Raw genomic sequence first — 19,851 nt, 5'->3', positions numbered from 1 at the left:
AAAGTTGAGTACCGGGGTTCAACTGTACTTCACAAACTTTCGAAAAACGGTAAAAAAAATATATATAATTCGAGAACTTTGCTCTAACTGTCACTTTAAGTAAGTTCATACCTGCTCGACCCAGAAGTTGTCATCAGACTCCTGAACATCAGAGACGTTGGTTGAGCTTCGGCTTTCTGGGTAACAAAGCTGACGGATGTCCAGATGCTTACCTTAAAACATACAATTTCACCTGAATTAAAACCAACAACTAGACAGTACAAGCTTCGACATGAAAACAACTGAAAGAACTGAAAAAAGTCTGGGTTTACCGAACGTTCTGGTGACGGGCTCCAACTTTCGGAGTTTTTAAACATACATGAGAGTATGAAGGCATCAATGATAATCGCAGATATAAACACAGCTTAAGCAGCTGTGAAATTTAAGCCTGAAAAAAAATTCAGGCTTGAACGGGATTCGAACCCATGACCTCTGCGATACCGGTGCAGTGCTCTACCAACTGAGCTATCAAGCCAACTGGCAGCTGGTCAAGTTGTGAGTTCGTGATATACCCGTAGATAGTGAAGATACAAGTGAATATATGATCTTTCATATATTCATTTGCGTAAGTGGGAGTGACCCAGATCGATCGCAAGAGTTACAACTGTGCCCATCTGAAGCACTGACTTCTGATCCACTGTCAGCTGGTTTCTGTCCTATCTAGAATATTTACGAGGGAGGGTTAACAGTAAGAGAGTTGATCCCCATACATGCCTTATTCCAAGGTAATCCCTCTTAACTCATTATTAGATCAATTCAGGTTTCGGAAATCCCAAGAAGGTTCACAAACAGCCAATCTTGTGCCAATGATTTTGCTCACGTGACTACCCAAGCGGCTTTAGTTTACATGCATTTTCATCTTCCATGAAAACATTCACGCAACGCGCGTGGTAATGCTATCTGCGGAAGGACTGAGTACCACGTTTAAAAATTATTTGAGAGAGACTACTTGGGGAAATGGGCCATTTCCGAGAGGGCTTTTGCCTCGGTGTCAAAATGAGTCTTCGTGTGAGATCATATGATAATGTGTTCCGCCTGCACGTTCATTCTCATGTAAATCAAAAACATTTTCATAGGAAAAGTTTTGCACAAGGACTCGTTTTGAAACAGAGGCACAAGGTAACTCGGAAATTGCCTATTAAGGTTATTCCCCAGTATTGCATTGCACATACCTACAGCGTATAATTTCACGCGTGATTAGCGCGCGCGCATTAAAAAATGGCGGCTTTTTCTTTACAGCTGGACCTCGCCATAGAGGTAAATCGTCATTTTCTCGCAAACGAGTATGGTGTGACCTATCATTTTTTCTGTTGTTTTGAATTGAGTAATAAGTTTCTCTGTGTAAAATAACTATGGACCAATTCTCAGTGTATAACAAAAAGCAATCGTCGAAAACGTGAATTTAGCAAGCAATCGTGACTACAATCATGGTGCTATTATAAGGATTTATATGGGTATAAACAAGGTGCTTTTGCTCCTAAACGAACATGGGGACCCCTCATTTTTATTTCAAAATTTAAGTTCCTATAATATAAACAATCAATAGGCAAAGTTTCACAAAAATCTCAGTGCAGGTTCTATTTCAGTGGAATGACCTTAACTCTTTTGCCCTTCACTCTGTCTTCTTTGTTATCATGGCACGTCACAGTTTTCCGATAAATATCTCAGACGTAACAGCACAGTTACTTTAGCCTGTTACCTGAGGCTGAGTTCGAGCGTGGAATTCCAGTTTTAATAAGAACTTCTATCTCACCAAGCTCTTCTATGACAGCGTTTCGTCCAACCTTCATGAAAACAAAATTAAAGATACCATATCTGTAGCGTGGAAATAACAAGAGTTCACATGCAAATGGTTGAGTTAAGACGTTCATAACAGAGGAGCTTGTCTGCTAATTGTACGGGACCCGATCTACCATACTGTTAGACAACGCTGAGTTGCTTTTAGCATGCTCCCTGTCACATTAATTACTGTGTTACAAGAAAACCCACGAAGGTGAAAGGAAGGTTAACATTTGGGTTGTTGGATTCTGTTATTTGGGGCGTGGTTTATTTACGCGAGTTTGACTGGTAATGAGTCAGGTCCTGGAGGGTTTTTAACATTCTTCATGATGTTTGAGCTGGAGAGAGTGTGTTGGAACTGAAAACGTTTCAGTGTTTTTCCTTCTTTTGTTAGGAGGGATGTTGATGGGGAAATTCCCGAGTTCACAGCTTCCTTGCACCCCCTTCTATCTATCTCTCTATCGATTTAAGTAAGATAGTACTGTATTTTCAAAGCATTCCTTACATCAGTTGAGTTGGTCATCTTCAGGTATGACTGAAGCAGTTCCCGCACTCTGTGTAGGTTCTGGTAATATTCTTTGCTTGGCGAGGTGGACTCTGTGTCAGTCTCTTCTGTGGCTGCACAGGCTTCAACATGAGCAAGGTACTTATAAACCTACAGAAATTACGATTTGTCTGTCAATACAACGCAGGAACATCTTAAAACCTACTGTGTGACCATGCACGTGAAAGCTGTCGGCTAGTGCTGTCATACAGTACTGTTTCGATGCTAGGTTTTGCAGGATAGACTAACTTGTAGAAATAAACGCGTCTAGCAACTCAAATCAAAGTCACTGGGTAGTAAATATATGTAGAGTTTGTTTTTCTTTCTTCTGGAACACATAGTTGGGAGTTTCGTTTTCAATTATGAACCTTGGATTGTATCTCTGTTGATAGTGAAAAGGTTTTGATCATTTACTCGACTTTCCTTTCTAAAATTTTACCTGTGCAAGGTTGTACAATCCTGGAGGTGTTTTGACCTGTTCAAACAGTTCCATTGCTTCAAACAGCTTGCCTTCCTTCATTGATGCACCACCCATTGTCAGACGGACAGACTGAAGTTGCAATTTCACCTCATTCTCCTGAAAAAAAAAAACATAATTCAATTTAAAGATAAAATGTAGCCCCGCCTTACGGTCCATAAATTTTCTTATAAGAAAACTCCGTTAACACAGCCACCGCGATAATACGGCCAACGGCCACAGTCTAACCTCCCGACCTGTATAGTCCATTATAATAATTATTTTACTCCGTTCATAAGGCCACTCATCCAGTTATCTTGAGGTTTCTTTTTTTTCTTTTTTTTAAGAAAAAAAAATTATATCTGCATTCCGGATGCTTGTCAAAAGTAGTTGTTTAGCAGTGCAATTCTGATATATCTGTTAAGACATCACTGACTTAATTTAAACCAGACATGAAATTTGACTCAACCCCGTTAATACGGACAGGCCGTTATATGACCGTTGATGACCGTATTAACCTGGTTCCACTGTGAGATAATCAAATAATTTAGAAAAAAGCTCTACTAAACTCACCAACAAACTGTCAAACATGTGAGGAAAGAGGGGCTTCTCGCAGTGTGGAATGCTCTCATCCCTAACAGAAACACAGACAAGCAATCTATCACAATCTCTATATGTATGTATCAATCAATCAATCAATTAATCTATCTTCCAGTCAGTCCGTCAGTAAGTTAGTCTGTCTGTCTGTCTTTCTGTCTGTCACTCTGTCATTGTCAGTCAGACAGTCAGTCAGTCTGTCTGTCACTATGTCATTCAGTCAGTCAGTCAGTCAGACAGTCAGTCAGCAGTCAGTCAGACAGTCAGTCAGTCAGTCTGTCTGTCACTGTCATTCAGTCAGTCAGTCATTCAGTCAGTCAGTCATTCAGTCAGTCAGTCAGTCAGTCAGTCAGACAGTCATTCAGTCTGTCTGTCACTATGTCATTCATTCAGTCAGTCAGTCAGTCAGTCAGACAGTCAGTCAGTCAGTACAGAAGACTTACTTTTCTAACTTCTCCAAGATTATGAGAGCCTGGCGGAAGTAATGCATGCTCCATTTCTCCAAACTCTACAGATGGAATGAGAACAACACAATATGAAACAATACCAGAGTTTTGCAGAAACTTATCCAAGTGGACAAATGAAATGTTAATCAGGACGAGCATAGAACAGGAAGGACAACAGGAAGAACAACAAACCCTCCAATGTTCCTCATAATACCAGGGATTTGGGCCACTTCCCTTCAGATATAATGCCTGAAACAACAGATTTGTGATGTCAGTACATGTCAGTTAACTTCACCATCGCTCTTTTGAGACAAAATTCATGGCCATGGGTAAGAATATCCAGATTAATTCAATTTTAAATGTTGCTGGGATTCTTGCATCAGTTAACTGGAGACTCTTTCCCCACCCAAGTCTGAAGGGACTTGGAGAGAGTGATTCAAAACTCTCCTCCATCATTGCGATGGTCACGGCAATTTGAATGATGACAATGACAAGAACCATTGAAGTGAACATTGAATAATAATGCTTCCACTGACCTTGGATCCAAAGGCATTTGCAAGGTAGATCAGCAACTGAGCCTGCAGTCCATGCCTCTGGTCTACAGCTCGTATCTTTTCAATGCCAAGCTGAACAGTGCGACGAATTTTACCAGATTCATTCAAACTACAAGGGTAAAAAAATTAATACAAATATCAAACTTCACATTCTTGCCAATTGCTGCTAATTCTACCAATTTCAAAGAAATTGCAGAGGAAGACCATCTTTTAATCACTTGGTTTACAAACAATTAATTAACAACATGCAGTACATAGCAGAAGCATTTGTTCATGTAATATGAGCAATGGAATAATAATATGCCACCGTAACTACAAAGCCATGCTTTTTCATGACACTTGCCAACTAATATTATTCTGATTGACTAATAATTGCAGGACCACCAGTTGCAAAGAACCTACTCTATTTCAATTCACTATTTTAATATTAATAGCATTCCATAAAATCTAACCACCACCATTTAGAGGCTTAAAAGATGATAACTTATTTAAAGCTCTGTGGCAAAATACCTAGAGAGAACAATACAGTGAATGAAATTGAATTCAATGGATCATGTGTTTTAAAGGCATCTGTTGTGGAGTGTCAATCAATAACCCTTGGTTGACACTCGATTTACACTCCATCGACATCTCAATCAACGCTTGATCAACATCTTGATGGAAACTCTGTTAACATTCAATCCACGCTCGATTGACAGTTGCCCCATAGTTGGCAGAGTGTTGACCAACTCATATGTAACGATCAACACTCGATGGCCTGTCTGCGAAAATTAGTCACCTCTTGACCAACTGTCAACCGAGATGTGATCAAGTGTTGATTGAGATGTCAACTGAGTGCCAATTAAGAGTTGATTGAAGGTATCAATTGGCACTCCACCGCAGATACCTTTAGTACATGTACACACATTTCCAATTCAATCACAATGAATGCAAGGTACCTGAATTTCCCGGTGTACAAGTTATATGCCGAGTTCCACCATTCCTGCTGAACAGGCAAACTGAGAATGTTACACAGTGGTTGAGGAAGAACTTGTGGTTCGTAATCCTCATAGAAGATGTCTTTGTCTTCCAGCACTCTTGCAGCAGTTGTCCTCACAACAGCATAAACAAAGGCCTACGAGATAATAATAATCAATGTTATTTTGAGCGATATTGCTTTAGCCAATTAAATACACACCTCTCATTGTGAAAAAAAAAAAATACAATATTCTAATGCTGCCTTGGCATTTGTCTGCATAAACAGATGTCTTTCTTTCGTTGGAGGATTACCCAGAAAAACTCCACACCAAAGACACCGCTCTGCAGTTAGTTAGGCCATGTCACTCTGTGAAGGCTGTCATTTGGTTTTGACTTAAATTCTTGTTTAAGTAAAAGCCAGTCAGGAATTACCAGAATCTCAATCTGTTGATTGTCAGTAGTGAGGAATTCTTAAACTTTAACGTCAAACTCCCACATCTCTATACAGGGTATGAAATGAGTAAAAACACATGATTTTTTTACTCAAGCTGCTGCAAAAATTGCCTTTCCACCAGTATTTTAAGGGGAACTAATGCGATGATTTCTCTCTCTCAATGAGAAGCATTACCTCAAGGTCCCTCAAACATAGCATGTTAGGAGTGATGTGTTTCTCTATGCTTGGAACATCAAGTCTCAACTCCTGAAAAATGTCCTTCACCATGACACCCACTGAAAAAATAAGTTTTGATACATCATATGTGCACAATTATCTTCTCAGAGCTTTATTATCTAGCTCTCTGCACGCACTGCAGGCCTATGATGCTCCCTCATCATAGGCCTGCAGTGCGTGCAGAGAGCTAGATAATAAAGCTCTGAGGAGATAATTAACAACAATAAGACAAGTATATGGGGAATTATGATACTACTACAAAGGAGGTAATCATGTTTCATCTCCCTAAGGACAAATGCGAGGTTGATACAATATATTGCAAGCACAAAAGGCCAGGTTTGACCACATTTCCAGATGCTAAGATAGTTGAAAATACAGCGCATAGCCAAGTATTTTTGAGGTTAGAGGTGTTTGGAAATGTGGTAACACACTGTCTTGAGTATTTGCTATAATTATCTTCTCAATCAAAACTTAAACTAAAGACAAAACCTGGGTAAAATGGAATCTTAAAAATCTACGCTAATTCGGATCAGCCAAACATCGTCATGGGTATGGTTTCGTTGGTTTGTTTAAACTTGATGTTGTTAAATGAGTTTGAGACTTAGGTGTAAGGTTTAAATGAAGTTTTGTCACTAACCTCCAGGTCTCATCTGCTTGTTATATTGATACCAGTGCAGGCCAACCCAAGTGATATTCTCCAGGCTGCGAGGATTTTCACCGACTGCCACTAGAAAAAGAAGAGAGAAATGAGGTTTATTTACATGTAGATCACTGAAGAATTTGGTACAGACCAGAGACAATGCACAATAGTCAAAATTTTGTCAATGTGGAAACTTCCAGGATCAAATTGGATTGACCCTGTTTCCACATTTATAGCTTTTGAAGCCATATCTAGGTATTTATGGTGTTACATGTAGATGTGAGGAAACAATGTTTTGTAGTACCGATGCAAAAACAAACTAACTTATAATATTCAATATCTCACCTTCATCCCAGCTGACCAACTGGTCGGCATCAGGTATTGTCAGTTCAGTACAAGGGAACTCTCTATCACATGCCAGGAATGACTAATAAATGAAAAGGTCAAACATCTCAGATGTTGCACTCTAACGGTGTGCAATCTCACAAGCATGAACACCTCGAAATTACCATTAGAGCTTGTGGCTTATCTGTCTCACATCCAATTGGTTTTTGCTTACAACACTACAACATTTCACAAGACTTCCACTGTAGCTCATGCTTTTCTGACTTGCACTGTAAAAATGTCTAGTTTTCTCAGTTATATTGAAACAAACAACAGCCACAGCGTTTTGCACAAAAAATAAATCAATATACAGTACTTACATTTGCTAATTGTTTCTCATCCCTGTAGACTGTGTTAAGAATGTCCTGCTGGCCCTGCCGTGAACAGCAGTCGGAGTGACAGGTGCTCATCCATGCTGCACCATGCCTGTCTCTTGTAGCCATGATGAAGTGTCCTGCCAAATACACAACACTTTTATTAGATGGTATATGGGGTGTCGGCATTACATGTAACACAGGCCTACTTGTAATGCAAATGTGTGCTGACAGCAAGGTTTGTGATACAGGTACTATCTTCACAGGCTGAGTGGCCCGCAGTTGCCACATCTAACTCTGCTTTTGGTACGTAACCATAAATCAGCCACAGCTTTTACCACTCCCCCCTGAATAGGATGAGCATTGCTCCATTGCAGGTTACCCCTGTGCATTTTTCTTAAAGTTGCTCTAGCAACTCTCCACTATCAGTTAATACAGCTTGGTGAAGCAAGGAACTGTGAAAGCAAAGCATTTTGATCAAGGCTCAAACACGGACTACTTGATGAGAGCAGATTCAGCATGCCTGCCAACCATGCTACTTACCAGTTTGGCTAAGTCTTGAGCATGCCATGACAAACCACTTAAGAGGATCCTTGTTTTTAGGAGCTCTTGCCACCCATGGTGTCTTCGTTTCTGGTTCAGGGATGCTAGTACTTGCTAAGTAACAGGCGCATGCCAGCTTCAAGCCTCTTGGCCATGTCACAAATTTCTGCAAGATAACAAGACCACAGTTACAGTGACAACAATCTGTGGCCTGCTTCTTGTCCAAAGTTTCTCTTTTTTTGTTTTGTTACACCGCTTTTTCTAAGTGCTAATGCCAAAATTCAGTTGTGGTGCAGATTGTAAGGCCCAGTTCAGATGTCATGCTTCTGCCGTGCCAAACTAAATTCAGAAATTAAGTTTGACAAAAGCACATCAGAGGTATGATGTCTGAATCAAACTTTAGAATTAATCTCAGCAAACAATGAAGTTCGACAAGTTCTGCCGCGCTACAGTGCAGCTCAGATATATCCGAACCAAAATATACGCGTAATTCACGTCAGCCCAATACGCGTATACGCGTATGTATATACGCACATACGCGTATGCATATACGCACATACGCGTATGCATATACGCACATACGCGTATACAGTATATACGCGTATGCCTGATTAGTCTGTATGAGCTAACCTATTGTTTTTTCTTTTCTTAGCAGGCCATTGTTGTTTTCAATGGCTTGACAGCTTGCCGCAGAGCGAGAAAGAGTTTTCTTTATTTTGAATACGCGTATACAGTATACGCGCATATGCCTTCAGACTAGACTGACTTATTAGCAAAATGTTAGTTGAAACTAACATTTTGGAATTGGACACTTGACAGAAAATTAACTGACTGAATATAATAAAAAGAGAGAGTATTTTGCCGTTAAATCAATAATTTACCCGTTTTTTTGTCAAATAGATCCGGGGATACATGCTTCAACAATCCCATCTTCATGGAACAAACACAACTGAAAGATAACTTTTTCGACACAAAGTAAACACGGTCCAAGCAAGCGCGCGACTTGGAAACGTGTGCCGAAACACAACTTTTCCTTGAAGAAAATTAAAAATAACAAAATGTGAGCAGCGCACCATAGAAACTTCAATAAACAATTTTTTCGTCGGGGAAGGAGTATTTTACCATTTGAATGAACGGTTTGTGTCAGATATAACCGGGGATATCATTTTCTCGACAAGGTTTTTGGAACGCTTCAAACAATAAACATTCTCGCAAGCGACTTGCCGACGCATGCCGAAACACAGAACTTTTCCTCCAAGAAAAAATAACTTAACATGAGCGACGCGCCAGTGAAACTTTGGCAGCAATTCAAATGTCCTGTTTCTGCCACACCAAACCAAATTCATAAATTTTGTCTTTCGGGGGGATTGCATTCCCATGGGGAGTTAGGAGTTGAGAATTGTTGCATGGCTTCAATAAATTTTGAATTTTGTACAACTCTGGCATAACATCTGAATCTGAGTCTTGGTTCTGTCATGCTACAGTCAAACTTTATTGCAATTAAGTTCCACACAGCAGAAGCACACCGTCTGAACCGGCCCTACGTGGTTAACAGGCTGTTCAAAGCACAATTTGAAGTGCTACTAGCAGTGTTTCCGCCAGAGTGCGCCATTGCGGGAATCCCGTGTTACAATCAGAGATGGCCCCCAGAAAAACGAAAAAAGAGCCAATTTAGCCCTTTTCTTGTACAAGACTGCAGGCCTAACATAGGCGTAATATTTTAAAAACCATCCCAGGGCTGGAAATTGTGATAGATACGGTTGCCAATGCAACAAGCATTTCATCCTTGGCAACCAAACATTCTGGTTTAGTCGCCATAGTACAGCATAATGGCGACTCCATTTCTCAGTGTTGATGATCAATAACAGCTATTTTGTCACACATTATGTCTGTCTAGAAAATCATATTGAAAGATCTTTGTTTCTAAAACATTCAACATAAGAAAAGAAGTCAGTTCGTCCTTTTGCTTTGCTGTATTGATTCTCTCATATCGGAAAACTTCCAAATGGCTGACCGAGTTTGAAATCACCCTATAATGCATTGCAAACCCTTAATCATTAACTACTTCATGTAGGCCTAAGGATTGTTCTCTTGTAATGCACGGATCCTTCATACTAGTACCTGATTCAAAAGAAACTTTATTGAGTAGAAACCCTTCAAAAAGTACTTAAATTTTATCATAGATCCTAATAAACTGCTTTATTTTCCTTGGTACCTTGATGCATTTTTTCCTTCTGTAGCTTTCAGTTTATTGGCCCCTTTCCTAAAAAATTGGCCTCTAAAAACGATCTTCAGGAGCCACTTTGGCCCTCAAGTAAAATTTTCTGGCTGAAACACTGTACTAGTTCAAATTCTAGGACTATTCAAGAACAAGACATTATGTTTTAAATATGAACTATAAAACTGGGACTGGTAACAGGTTGTGATCCTTGGTCCTGACTAAAAGAGGCACACCCTTAGAGGACTAGAAAATAAGTGCATCACTTTGATTGACAAACATTTATCGCTGTCTAAATCTTGACAAAACATGTTGTACACAGATTTAAATCCAACTGCTTAGGAAATAACATGACTGTATAATTATTCAGTGATAGAGATACAGCAACATCATCTCGGTTGGAGCACAATTGAGAAGGCCTCAAAAGACCTGCACTAGATGACTGACTGACTGACTCAGTGATATCACTTATACATGTACTTTGCTTACCTCCTTGGCTAAACGAATTAATAAAGTCCCACAATGCATGTACAGCTGAGCTTTCATCTCAGTTAGAATTACATCCCACTCTGTTGGTCCACCAGGTGTTGACCTTCTTGGTGATGGGCGGATTTTACGCCCATGTGCCATGAACAGAGAGTGATCCAGCCTGAACATAAAGGACACTTGGTTTAGATTTACCATCAACTTCCCATCAACACTAACCTCACACTAAATCTACCCTTGTATGAAGATGAAGCTAGGAATTCCAACAGAAGAGAATTGGTGATGACAGTTATAGAATGTAGAACTTTACATTCAGTTCTACACGTACATGTACATAACAGAAAGAAGTAATACACGGGAAATATATTACAGGCTGCACTAGCATGGATTTAGGCAAAGAAAATCCAGCTTAAAACATGATAACCTTTCCCTGGCTACTGCTTGTTGACTTAATTGATTGTACTGAAGTCGTCTCTGTGTTGCATGACCCTAGTTCTTGTTCCAAACTCGCAAGAACCAGGTTTAAGGTGACCATAGCTCTACCATAGATACGGGTACATGTATGTAATCATAGATACAGGTGCATAACCATGTTTCACAGTATAATAAACGAAAATAATATTAGAAAAGTCTTCACCTGAAGAGGGCATTGATGACCTCACGAGTGTCATCACATTCACGCAGACTAAGCTCCACAAACTGACAAAGAGCGATCAGCAGTGAAGAGTGCACATCTAAGATGGCATTACCACAGCCTAGGACCTCGCCTTTGTTTGCTACAATGCAAAAGGAACCAAAATTTGATACAAGCTCAAATAACTAATTTTAACATAGACTGCACTGTACTACAAGGATTGGTAACAGAAAAAACAACTGTAAGGTAGTACTTACTATGCTTCTCCAGAGCTGCAAGGTATTTCTGTAAGGCAAAATATGATGGGACAGTTGACAACATGTCACTACAGTCAATGTACATGTATAACCTCTGACACCACAAGAAACAAGAACAATTTCATTTTAAAACAACCTCTTTATTGCTCTTACTTCAAATATCTCTACACAGCATGCAACCCATTCTAAACTGTCCTTGAAGGCTTTTGTTTTTAACACTGCCGCACAATGAGAAAATGCCTCATCAAGCCGCCCTGTAAAGTAAACATTGTGCAACACATTAGCAACTACAGTCAAACCTCCGGTTGCAAACACTTCTCGTAAGCGACCACCTCTCCCAAGTGACCAGTTTTCCAAAATACCAAAAGTTTCTCAGTCAAATCACGTTATTTGGAACCTCTTGTAAGCAACCACCTCTCGTAAGCGACCGCGACCACTTTTAGAGCTAAAAGTTTGAAATTTTCTAGTGTTTTTAACCCCCCTTAAGCGACCACTTGACAAGTAATAGAGCATAAATTGGATAATAAGGTGATGTAACATTATCATGTTCCTGGGTAGTACAAGAGATGAAAATTTTACAATGGCAAGTACCGCATTTTTCTCGAAAGTGACTTTTCACATGAATAAAACATATAAAACATGGGGTAAGTCTCTGCGGTTACCATATGCTAATGAGGCCAAATTTTGGCTCAATATGGTCTAAGCTCTCCTAAGCAACCACCTCCTGTAAGCGACCTGGTAGGCTTGACATTTTGGGTGGTTGCTTGCAGAAGGTTCAACTGTATCAACAATCAAAACTAACAATGGATTAAAGGTATTTCTAACAAGAGCCAATAAATGCAAGAGATGTCACCCGTGAAGAAACAACACTCATCTGGCACTCCACAAGGAGAAGTTAAGAATTAATCACATACCTCTTATGGCATACAACCTCACAAGCCTGACATGCAGGTCAACCTCTCTCGGTCTTTTACTCTACAGTTGTACAAACAAAAAGACACAATAGTCAGAGAAACTAATGACCAAACATTAATCAAAATTATCTGAGACATCAGAGTAATAATACTGTAACTCTTACAACTGTTTCATGTTCTTTCTTCAAGTGATATTCAGTTAAAGGAATGCAATCCAACTCAGTGCTCTTGGTATAATATAACTTGCATCAAACATAGTTTGGCATAACGTAACACAGCCGTCACTGCAAATTCGAATTGTGATCATGTTCACTTCGATTTGACTTCCATTTTTGTTTAGTTGTAAACCAATATGACTTAGTACATTAACTACAAGTTCAATCATCATTAGAGTCTGTGGTTTATTTATCTCACATCTGGTTGGTTTTCCCTTGTAAAATTTAATAACTTTCCACAAATATTCCTGGTGGATTAGATAGTCCAGCACAGTAGCTGGCCAAATTCAAGAAAAAGAAGGGAGTTTTTTTACTGGGAGCTAGCTTTATTTGACAACTCAGCCTGAAGCACACTATGCAAGACAGAGGAACTCACAGCTTCTTCAGAGATCAGATCCTCAAGAGCTTCATAATCCACTACTTCAGCAGACTCCAGGAGATGGAGCTACAATAAACAAGATTGTCAGTAGCTAGTTAGTTTGTCTCAAAGTAGCTAAGAGAGGTATTTTAATGGCAAACAAAGTCATACGAGTATTGTTCATGAAAATTACTATCAATCTGTTTTAACCTTAATAATATCAATGAAGTCAATAGACAAGGGCTTCATTAAACTGTCAGAGGCTTTGCAATAATTTGTTAGGTCAGGTAGACAGACAAATCTTTCTGAGCCTTCAGGTTTTCCAGGGGTTTCTTTAAGGGCTGAGCACCAGGCAAATTGACCGGTAGTGAGGAATTTTGCCTACCTGGTTTGACCATTTGGAGGAATGTTTCTCTTATAAAGAAGTTTAGTTCAAAAAGTTTTGCCTGCCTGTGAAAACCAGTTGCCCCCAGCTGAAAATATTAATGAAACCCCTGGTTTTCAACTTGACACCCGTTTTAATAATTGGAACTCTGTTCCATACCACCACCCTATTTTCTACAACAAATGGACCTGAGATGACTACAAAGCACGGTGCCATTATGTGTGGTAATGATGTATTTACAAATATGATGTACTCACTCTCAGGTGAAACACATCTGGATGACCAGGAAACAAACGAGCTCCTCTGTCTGCCCACGCCTAGAAAACACAAACATTTATTTCAAAGTATCAGGAAGTACAAGACCAAAAGAACATCATTGACTTTCTCAGAGACGTCCTTGTTATATATGGTACATGTACCACCTAATTCTCAAATCCAGCATTAAACAATGTACAGTAACCATTTTAAGGCTGAGGCTGCAAAAGCTACTGACCCTGGCCCGGTCTGGATGAACAGGAACATTGCAGTACAACTTGACCACTGAAACAAAATGGCAAAGCACGAAAAAAATTATTTCCCAATGAACAGAGATAACATTTTCAAGAGGTTTTCATATTCTTACAGTACCTGTAACTTAAGCAGTCATAAAAGAGGCCTGACAAAAATTGCACTTTAAGAGCATTTGAACCACGGCATTCATAAATCAATCAAGGCATCTGATATGAGGTTGTTCAATTTTACAGCCCAAGGAAGACTGATTTGATTTTCCAGAGTACCTTTGCAAGTGCATACACTGTAAGTAGCTAGCATGTATGGTAGAAGATCACTTTATCCACTGATCTGAATTTGAAGGCTTTACCTCAACACATACATGTATATGTTCACTGCATGTTACAGAAATATTAATTTTAAGTTTCGTGATGAGTGATCTAACCTTTTAATACTAATTCCTTTTGGGTGTTGTTTAATTCCAAGGACCTGCAGAAATCAGCTGTTATTAGTCAAACATATCATAATAAAAATATTACCTGTGTTTCTCCTGTCTGCTATCTTGAAAATAGCTTCCAAATGCCACAAAAAGTAAAAAGAAAAGTGTTTTCTCCACAAAATGATACTGACTTCAAAGAACAAAAATAGATAAGCAAGCTCCTGGAAATTATGTATTCGCGATATTTTCAGCGCTTATGATACTGGTCATGAAATTAATCAGAACAAGTTTGTATCATTTCATTTTGAATAGCACAAATAAAATTCATACAAATACCTTCTATACGAGGCCACAGCCTTTTCCAACTGTCCCATATTTTCATACAACTGTCCCATTAGGCAGTGACCCCTGAAATTAATATTTTCAAAAGTATAAAAATAATGTTAATAATTCCAATAATTTTTCTTTAAATCCACTCAAAATGTAATATCTTCAGTGGAAGTTATCCAACATAGTTTTAGTTGAGTCAGAAATAAAAAACAAACTTTGGTTATTTCTACAGTGTATGTCAGATTGTTTGATACTCAGGTCCCAACAGCAAATTCATACCATCATTTACACTCGCTTCCACTTAATGTCACTTGGACATTTAGGTCAGGCCTCCCCCCTCTTCCCTGTTGCTCCCCCAAGAGGTGAATGCATTCCAGTAGCTGCAGATTGAATAACTGAGATGTGAAGATGACAATATAATTTATTGCTTTTAAAATGAAGAGGGAATTTTTAATAAATCAAATGAAACTTTCCCCTGTAGTTAACTATTTTGTTGAAAATTTGTATATCCATTTTTCCTATTTATATTTTTTCTATTTACATTTTGATTTAGAAAAGAGATCCAGAATTGTTAGTATGCCAGCCCAATGTTTCAATTTTGTCGCAACTGCATTATGCAAGTGCAATCTTTCTGCTTTTGTTACCTCCTGGTCTCAACATGAGGTCAACAGTTTGCTTTTCATCATAATACCTCACTCAACTAATGTCCAAAAGTGGACTGCAGGGCTTGACACTAACTTTTCAACTTCCTAGCCAGTGTCAACTTAGATGTTACTAGCCAAAAAAAAAAATTTACTAGCCAAGCGTTGACGTTGGCTAGGTCCGATAACAACAGAATTAACAGCAAGACTTGAAAGCTACACAATGCAAGCAATTCTCTTTAATACATATTGTTGGTAATTACATCGTACTTAAACCAGTTCCAATAATAAAACAAGATATGTTATATTTATAAATCAATGTGAAAAATGAAAAAGAGTGCATTAACATTTAGACTTACACCTTCTTCCTGAGCAGGTTGTTTCTTTTCAGAACTCTCGTTTTTTGGCTTTTTCCTTTTTACTGCCGGTAAAAACCCTCTTATATTTATTACAGAATTTTAAGAAAAACAAAACAATGCAATTTTGCATCTAAAACCTCTTGACTAGTTGGCATATAGTCAGCACACCTTGTGTCACGCTTGACTGGTAACGTTAAACACTAGGGCAAACCAATTTATCACTGAATTGCACCAGTTTTAATTTTTTTTAATCGTCTTGTGTTTTCCTCACATCAAATCTCTCAGGCCAACAGATCATGAAGAAAAATCCAGCGATTTTCCCAAAAAGACTTTCAGGACTCTGTTTTTCTTCGAGACTTCCTTGGAAAAATATCGAGACCCCAAGACGTTATTGTAAAAACTGTCGAGACTTCTTCAGTCTCTGCACAGACAGGAGCTGTAGAATTCAAACTCTTTCAAAAGCAGCATTAGCGAGATTCGACTGCTAATAAATGTTGAAGGAAATAAATCTTTCTCATGTAATCATCTCTGCAGTGGTAAGTTTCGTCAGTATGGACACAACGACAAATCACCTATGTGTTGTTACGCTAAATGAAACGTTATCCTTTTACAGTTCCACACAATTTTGCGCATGATTTTGTCAGGATGCTCATGTTTTGTTCTACTAATTTTGTAACAAAAAAAGAACATCTTTGTGTGTTTAAATTCTCTCTTGTTTGTCAAATATTCCTTTCAATATGATAACATGTTCAGTTTTTATACCCTTTCAAGTACCACACAGCGAAAAGTAAACATGATACATCCACAATGAAATTCTTACCTTGGTTCCGAGAAAAGTGTGAGTGTGTGCTTTCTTTGAGGAAGACAGAAACTAGTTTGGCCACATTTTGTTTACTAGCCAAAGTGGCGGGTGGAAATCAAAACCTACTAGCCAAAACTAAATTTCTACTAGTCTGTGGCTAGTTGACAACCATTAGTGTCAAGCCCTGGGACTGGCCTTGCCCGTCCTCCCCCCTGGACATCCAGTTGACGTTAATCAAGTGGGGAACAAATGAAAATGTTAAAAGCTCCTTACATGTTGACTAGCAATGCATTTAGGGTCTACAACTTTGCTTACCACTTTTCTAAATGCAATGTCAAGAAAGGGCAATGGGGTAGGACAGGTTGGTGCCTCAGCCTACTTTGGGAACATGGACATTCCCGCCCACCATAGTCTGGGGTGATGTCTTTGGCAAGCACCAGTAACCCCAAAGCCACGGGCAGGTGGAGCTCATTAGCCTGGGAAGGCAGTTCACCTAAAGGAAGGAAAACCCTCATTTCACACCTCTGCTGCCTTGCGGCCATATCCAGTCTTGGAAAAGGCTTCAGCAGTTAACCTCGAGGAAAATCCAGAGTCAGAGCCCCTAAGGCAGTTCGCCATTGTATTCAACCCGTTCTGGCAGCTCCTGTGACGGCACTGGTCCCAAACTGTAGCAACCCTGTCATTCCTTTGGTCTCACCAGTGATGTGGAGAGGGGGGACGTGCTACATGGGCAACAGCCTGTCCTCCATATCACACCGCCCAGGCTTGCATCCGGCCACAAACATCCAACCACACCACACTACACCACTCTGCACCAAAACACTTTGCACCACATCTGGAGAGGACACTCCAGCTTCGCCCTTGGCGTTGACACCACACAGGGAATGACAGTTACCGGTTATAAGCTACCGCTTGATTGGCGTAGAGCACAGCACAGCACCAGGGGTCGTTTTCATTGGTGGGAGGGATTCTCTAATCTCACTGGACAGCTACTGCCCGCCTCAAGCTGGGCAGCCCCCAGCCAGTAAGGTGTTGTCCCGCCACGGTCTGCCTTCTTCATTGGGTGCTTGGAGATGAGGAGACATCCGACAAGCAGACCGCAACTTTCCCACCAGGCAACAACAAGAAAAACCAAAAGAAACGTCCGGACTATGCTGACCGGTCTCTCTGAAGACCTCCAGTACATCAGCAACTCCAGGAAAACTGCCGTCATCAATGACGAGCTGAAGAGGCTTCACATGGACATCATCACTCTACAGGAAACACGATTGGCAGACTCTGGATCATTGAAGGAGAAGGACTACACGTTCTTCTGGCAGGGGAAGAACCCCAACGAACCTCGTCAACACAGAGTGGGCTTCACAGTGAGGAACAGCCTGCTGAATGCGGTAGAACCAGGCAGCAACGGCTTTGAGCAACTCCTCACTCTCCGCCTCAATACCACGGCAGGCTCCGTCACCCTCATCAGCGTGTATGCCCCAACACTCTCCGCCACACCGGACGCCAAGGATGAGTTTTATGACAGGTGTGCAGCCACCATCAGCAGCATCCCAAGCAAAGAAGAAGTTGTTCTCCTAGGCAAGATGGCAGTGTACAATGCCTGTGTCATCAACACACTGCTATACGGCAGCGAGACATGGACCACGTACGCCAGGCAAGAAAGGCGTCTGAACACCTTCCACATGAGAAGCCTACGTCACATCCTGGGAATATCCTGGCAAGACAAGGTGCCCAACACTAAGGTCCTGTCTCATGCAGGTCTGCCCAGTATATTCACACTGCTCAGACAGCGCAGACTCTGTTGGCTAGGCCACGTCCACTGCATGCCAGACGGCCGCATCCCCAAAGACCTCCTGTATGGAGAGCTGGCCTGTGGAAAAAGACCCACTGAGAAGCTACAGCTGCGATGCCGCAACGTCATGAAGCGTGACATGAAGGCTGTGGACATCAACACAGAGTCCTGGGAGAGCCTGGCAGCCAACCGGTCCAAGTGGAGAGAAGCCCTGACCAAACACCTCAAATCAGGGGAGGAGAAGCTGACACAAGCTGCCACAGAGAGGCAGGTCCGCAGAAAACAAAGAGACAGCCACAACAGACCAGAGACAGAGCACAGATGCAGCCTCTGCAACAGAGACTGTCACTCCCACATTGGCCTCTGCAGCCACAGATGCCGGTGCTCCAGCCAAGTAGACAACTAGGATGCTCCCCATGGTCAACCCTGACTGACGGAGGCCTACTATGTCAAGAAGGTGTATAAATGTGAGCAAAAAGAAAAGATCAACAATATCTTAAACATTCATGTACAATTAACTCCCCACAACAAACTTGAAAAAAAATGTATGTAATTTTGTTAGGAAAATCAATGAATTCAGCTTCAGACCAGAAGGGTGACAGGTTTCAAAATTTACAAACAAAAATGCATTTTGACTGGTGCCAAAGGACATTTTTTTTAAGGGTAGGGGGGATCACATACATGTAAACTCACCTAAAGTCACCTTCACTCTCACTGATGTAAGCTTCCAGGTACCTGAAGGCATAATCAGTGACACCCACAAAGAATCTTTAGTTAGATCATAAGCTGGCAAGCACATGTAGTAGTAACATGCGATGCATGTTTGCATACACAAACTTTTAATATTGAAGCAACTTCCAGAGCAAACGAGATCCATGTTAATAAACAGAAAGATTTAAAAGGCATAAATGACAACTTCCGTTAAATATAATCACAATAAGTTAATTTATTCTTCCGTCAAATTAAAATTTGTCGAGTCAGAAAACATGGACAGGAAGTGTCAACGAAACTAGCCAACTAACCGTTTGGCGCTCTCATTGTCTGATGCTTCCTTGTAAAGTCTTGCAAAGGCAAACCCCTTCAAGTTGCGCTATAAGACAGGTCAATAAAAGTGTAAATCCTTCAAAACTGAGCTGAGAGAGAACTGCGTGAAAATGAATGAGAGCTACACAGCTTTACCTCGTGCGCGCTGGCACAGTTTCGTTCCACTTGAATCACGTATTTATCAACTTCATCCTTCGTCCAAACCATTTTTCAAGAGTTTTAAAATGTAGAGCTCACTATAAAGTAATCGATGTCAAATTAGCTAACAAAGCTGATCGACTTTCCGTACATTTTCGTGTTCAAATCGCCACAAAATCTCAAAATTCAAGACCGCGAAGTCGGCGTTTGACTTCACGCATCAGTTTTAGTCATAAGCCGCTGAGCAGTGAGATTCATCAGATAAAGTCATGAAATCCTCGTGACAGAGTGTGCGTGACACCAATAGTTTAGCACTTTGTGGCCTGCATAGCCTGAAAACGTCTCCAGTTTCCTTATATCGTGTTCTTGAGTTGAAGAGGTATTCCACCCTCAAAGTTGCGTTTTTTTTTTGTCCGAATGAATGTT

The 19,851-nt window shown here is 40.3% G+C and overlaps 1 protein-coding gene across 1 annotated transcript in view; it reads right to left on the bottom strand.

The window, feature by feature from the left end:
• Positions 1–19,596, bottom strand: part of LOC145493142 (E3 SUMO-protein ligase RanBP2-like) — a 29,334-nt gene extending 9,738 nt beyond the window's left edge. The window contains exons 1-27 of the mRNA XM_081472536.1: positions 19,423–19,596; positions 19,266–19,333; positions 18,937–18,978; positions 14,656–14,727; positions 14,326–14,369; positions 13,885–13,931; positions 13,649–13,708; positions 13,025–13,093; positions 12,434–12,494; positions 11,673–11,773; positions 11,520–11,547; positions 11,266–11,404; positions 10,632–10,791; positions 7,925–8,090; positions 7,388–7,521; positions 7,029–7,110; positions 6,681–6,770; positions 6,002–6,102; positions 5,355–5,530; positions 4,399–4,525; positions 4,055–4,111; positions 3,860–3,924; positions 3,393–3,453; positions 2,802–2,939; positions 2,324–2,473; positions 1,739–1,823; positions 112–212 (exon numbers count right to left, since the gene is read on the bottom strand). Coding sequence (XP_081328662.1) covers positions 112–212; positions 1,739–1,823; positions 2,324–2,473; positions 2,802–2,939; positions 3,393–3,453; positions 3,860–3,924; positions 4,055–4,111; positions 4,399–4,525; positions 5,355–5,530; positions 6,002–6,102; positions 6,681–6,770; positions 7,029–7,110; positions 7,388–7,521; positions 7,925–8,090; positions 10,632–10,791; positions 11,266–11,404; positions 11,520–11,547; positions 11,673–11,773; positions 12,434–12,494; positions 13,025–13,093; positions 13,649–13,708; positions 13,885–13,931; positions 14,326–14,369; positions 14,656–14,727; positions 18,937–18,978; positions 19,266–19,333; positions 19,423–19,494 — 2,496 coding nt within the window. The 5' untranslated portion in view covers positions 19,495–19,596. The remainder of the gene's footprint in view (positions 1–111; positions 213–1,738; positions 1,824–2,323; positions 2,474–2,801; positions 2,940–3,392; positions 3,454–3,859; positions 3,925–4,054; positions 4,112–4,398; positions 4,526–5,354; positions 5,531–6,001; positions 6,103–6,680; positions 6,771–7,028; positions 7,111–7,387; positions 7,522–7,924; positions 8,091–10,631; positions 10,792–11,265; positions 11,405–11,519; positions 11,548–11,672; positions 11,774–12,433; positions 12,495–13,024; positions 13,094–13,648; positions 13,709–13,884; positions 13,932–14,325; positions 14,370–14,655; positions 14,728–18,936; positions 18,979–19,265; positions 19,334–19,422) is intronic.
• Positions 19,597–19,851: the final 255 nt, after the last annotated feature.

The sequence above is a fragment of the Orbicella franksi genome, chromosome 7 (assembly GCF_964199315.1).
Source record: "Orbicella franksi chromosome 7, jaOrbFran1.1, whole genome shotgun sequence".
Taxonomy (NCBI): Eukaryota; Metazoa; Cnidaria; class Anthozoa; order Scleractinia; family Merulinidae; genus Orbicella; species Orbicella franksi.
This window is presented reverse-complemented; position numbering and strand designations above follow the sequence as displayed.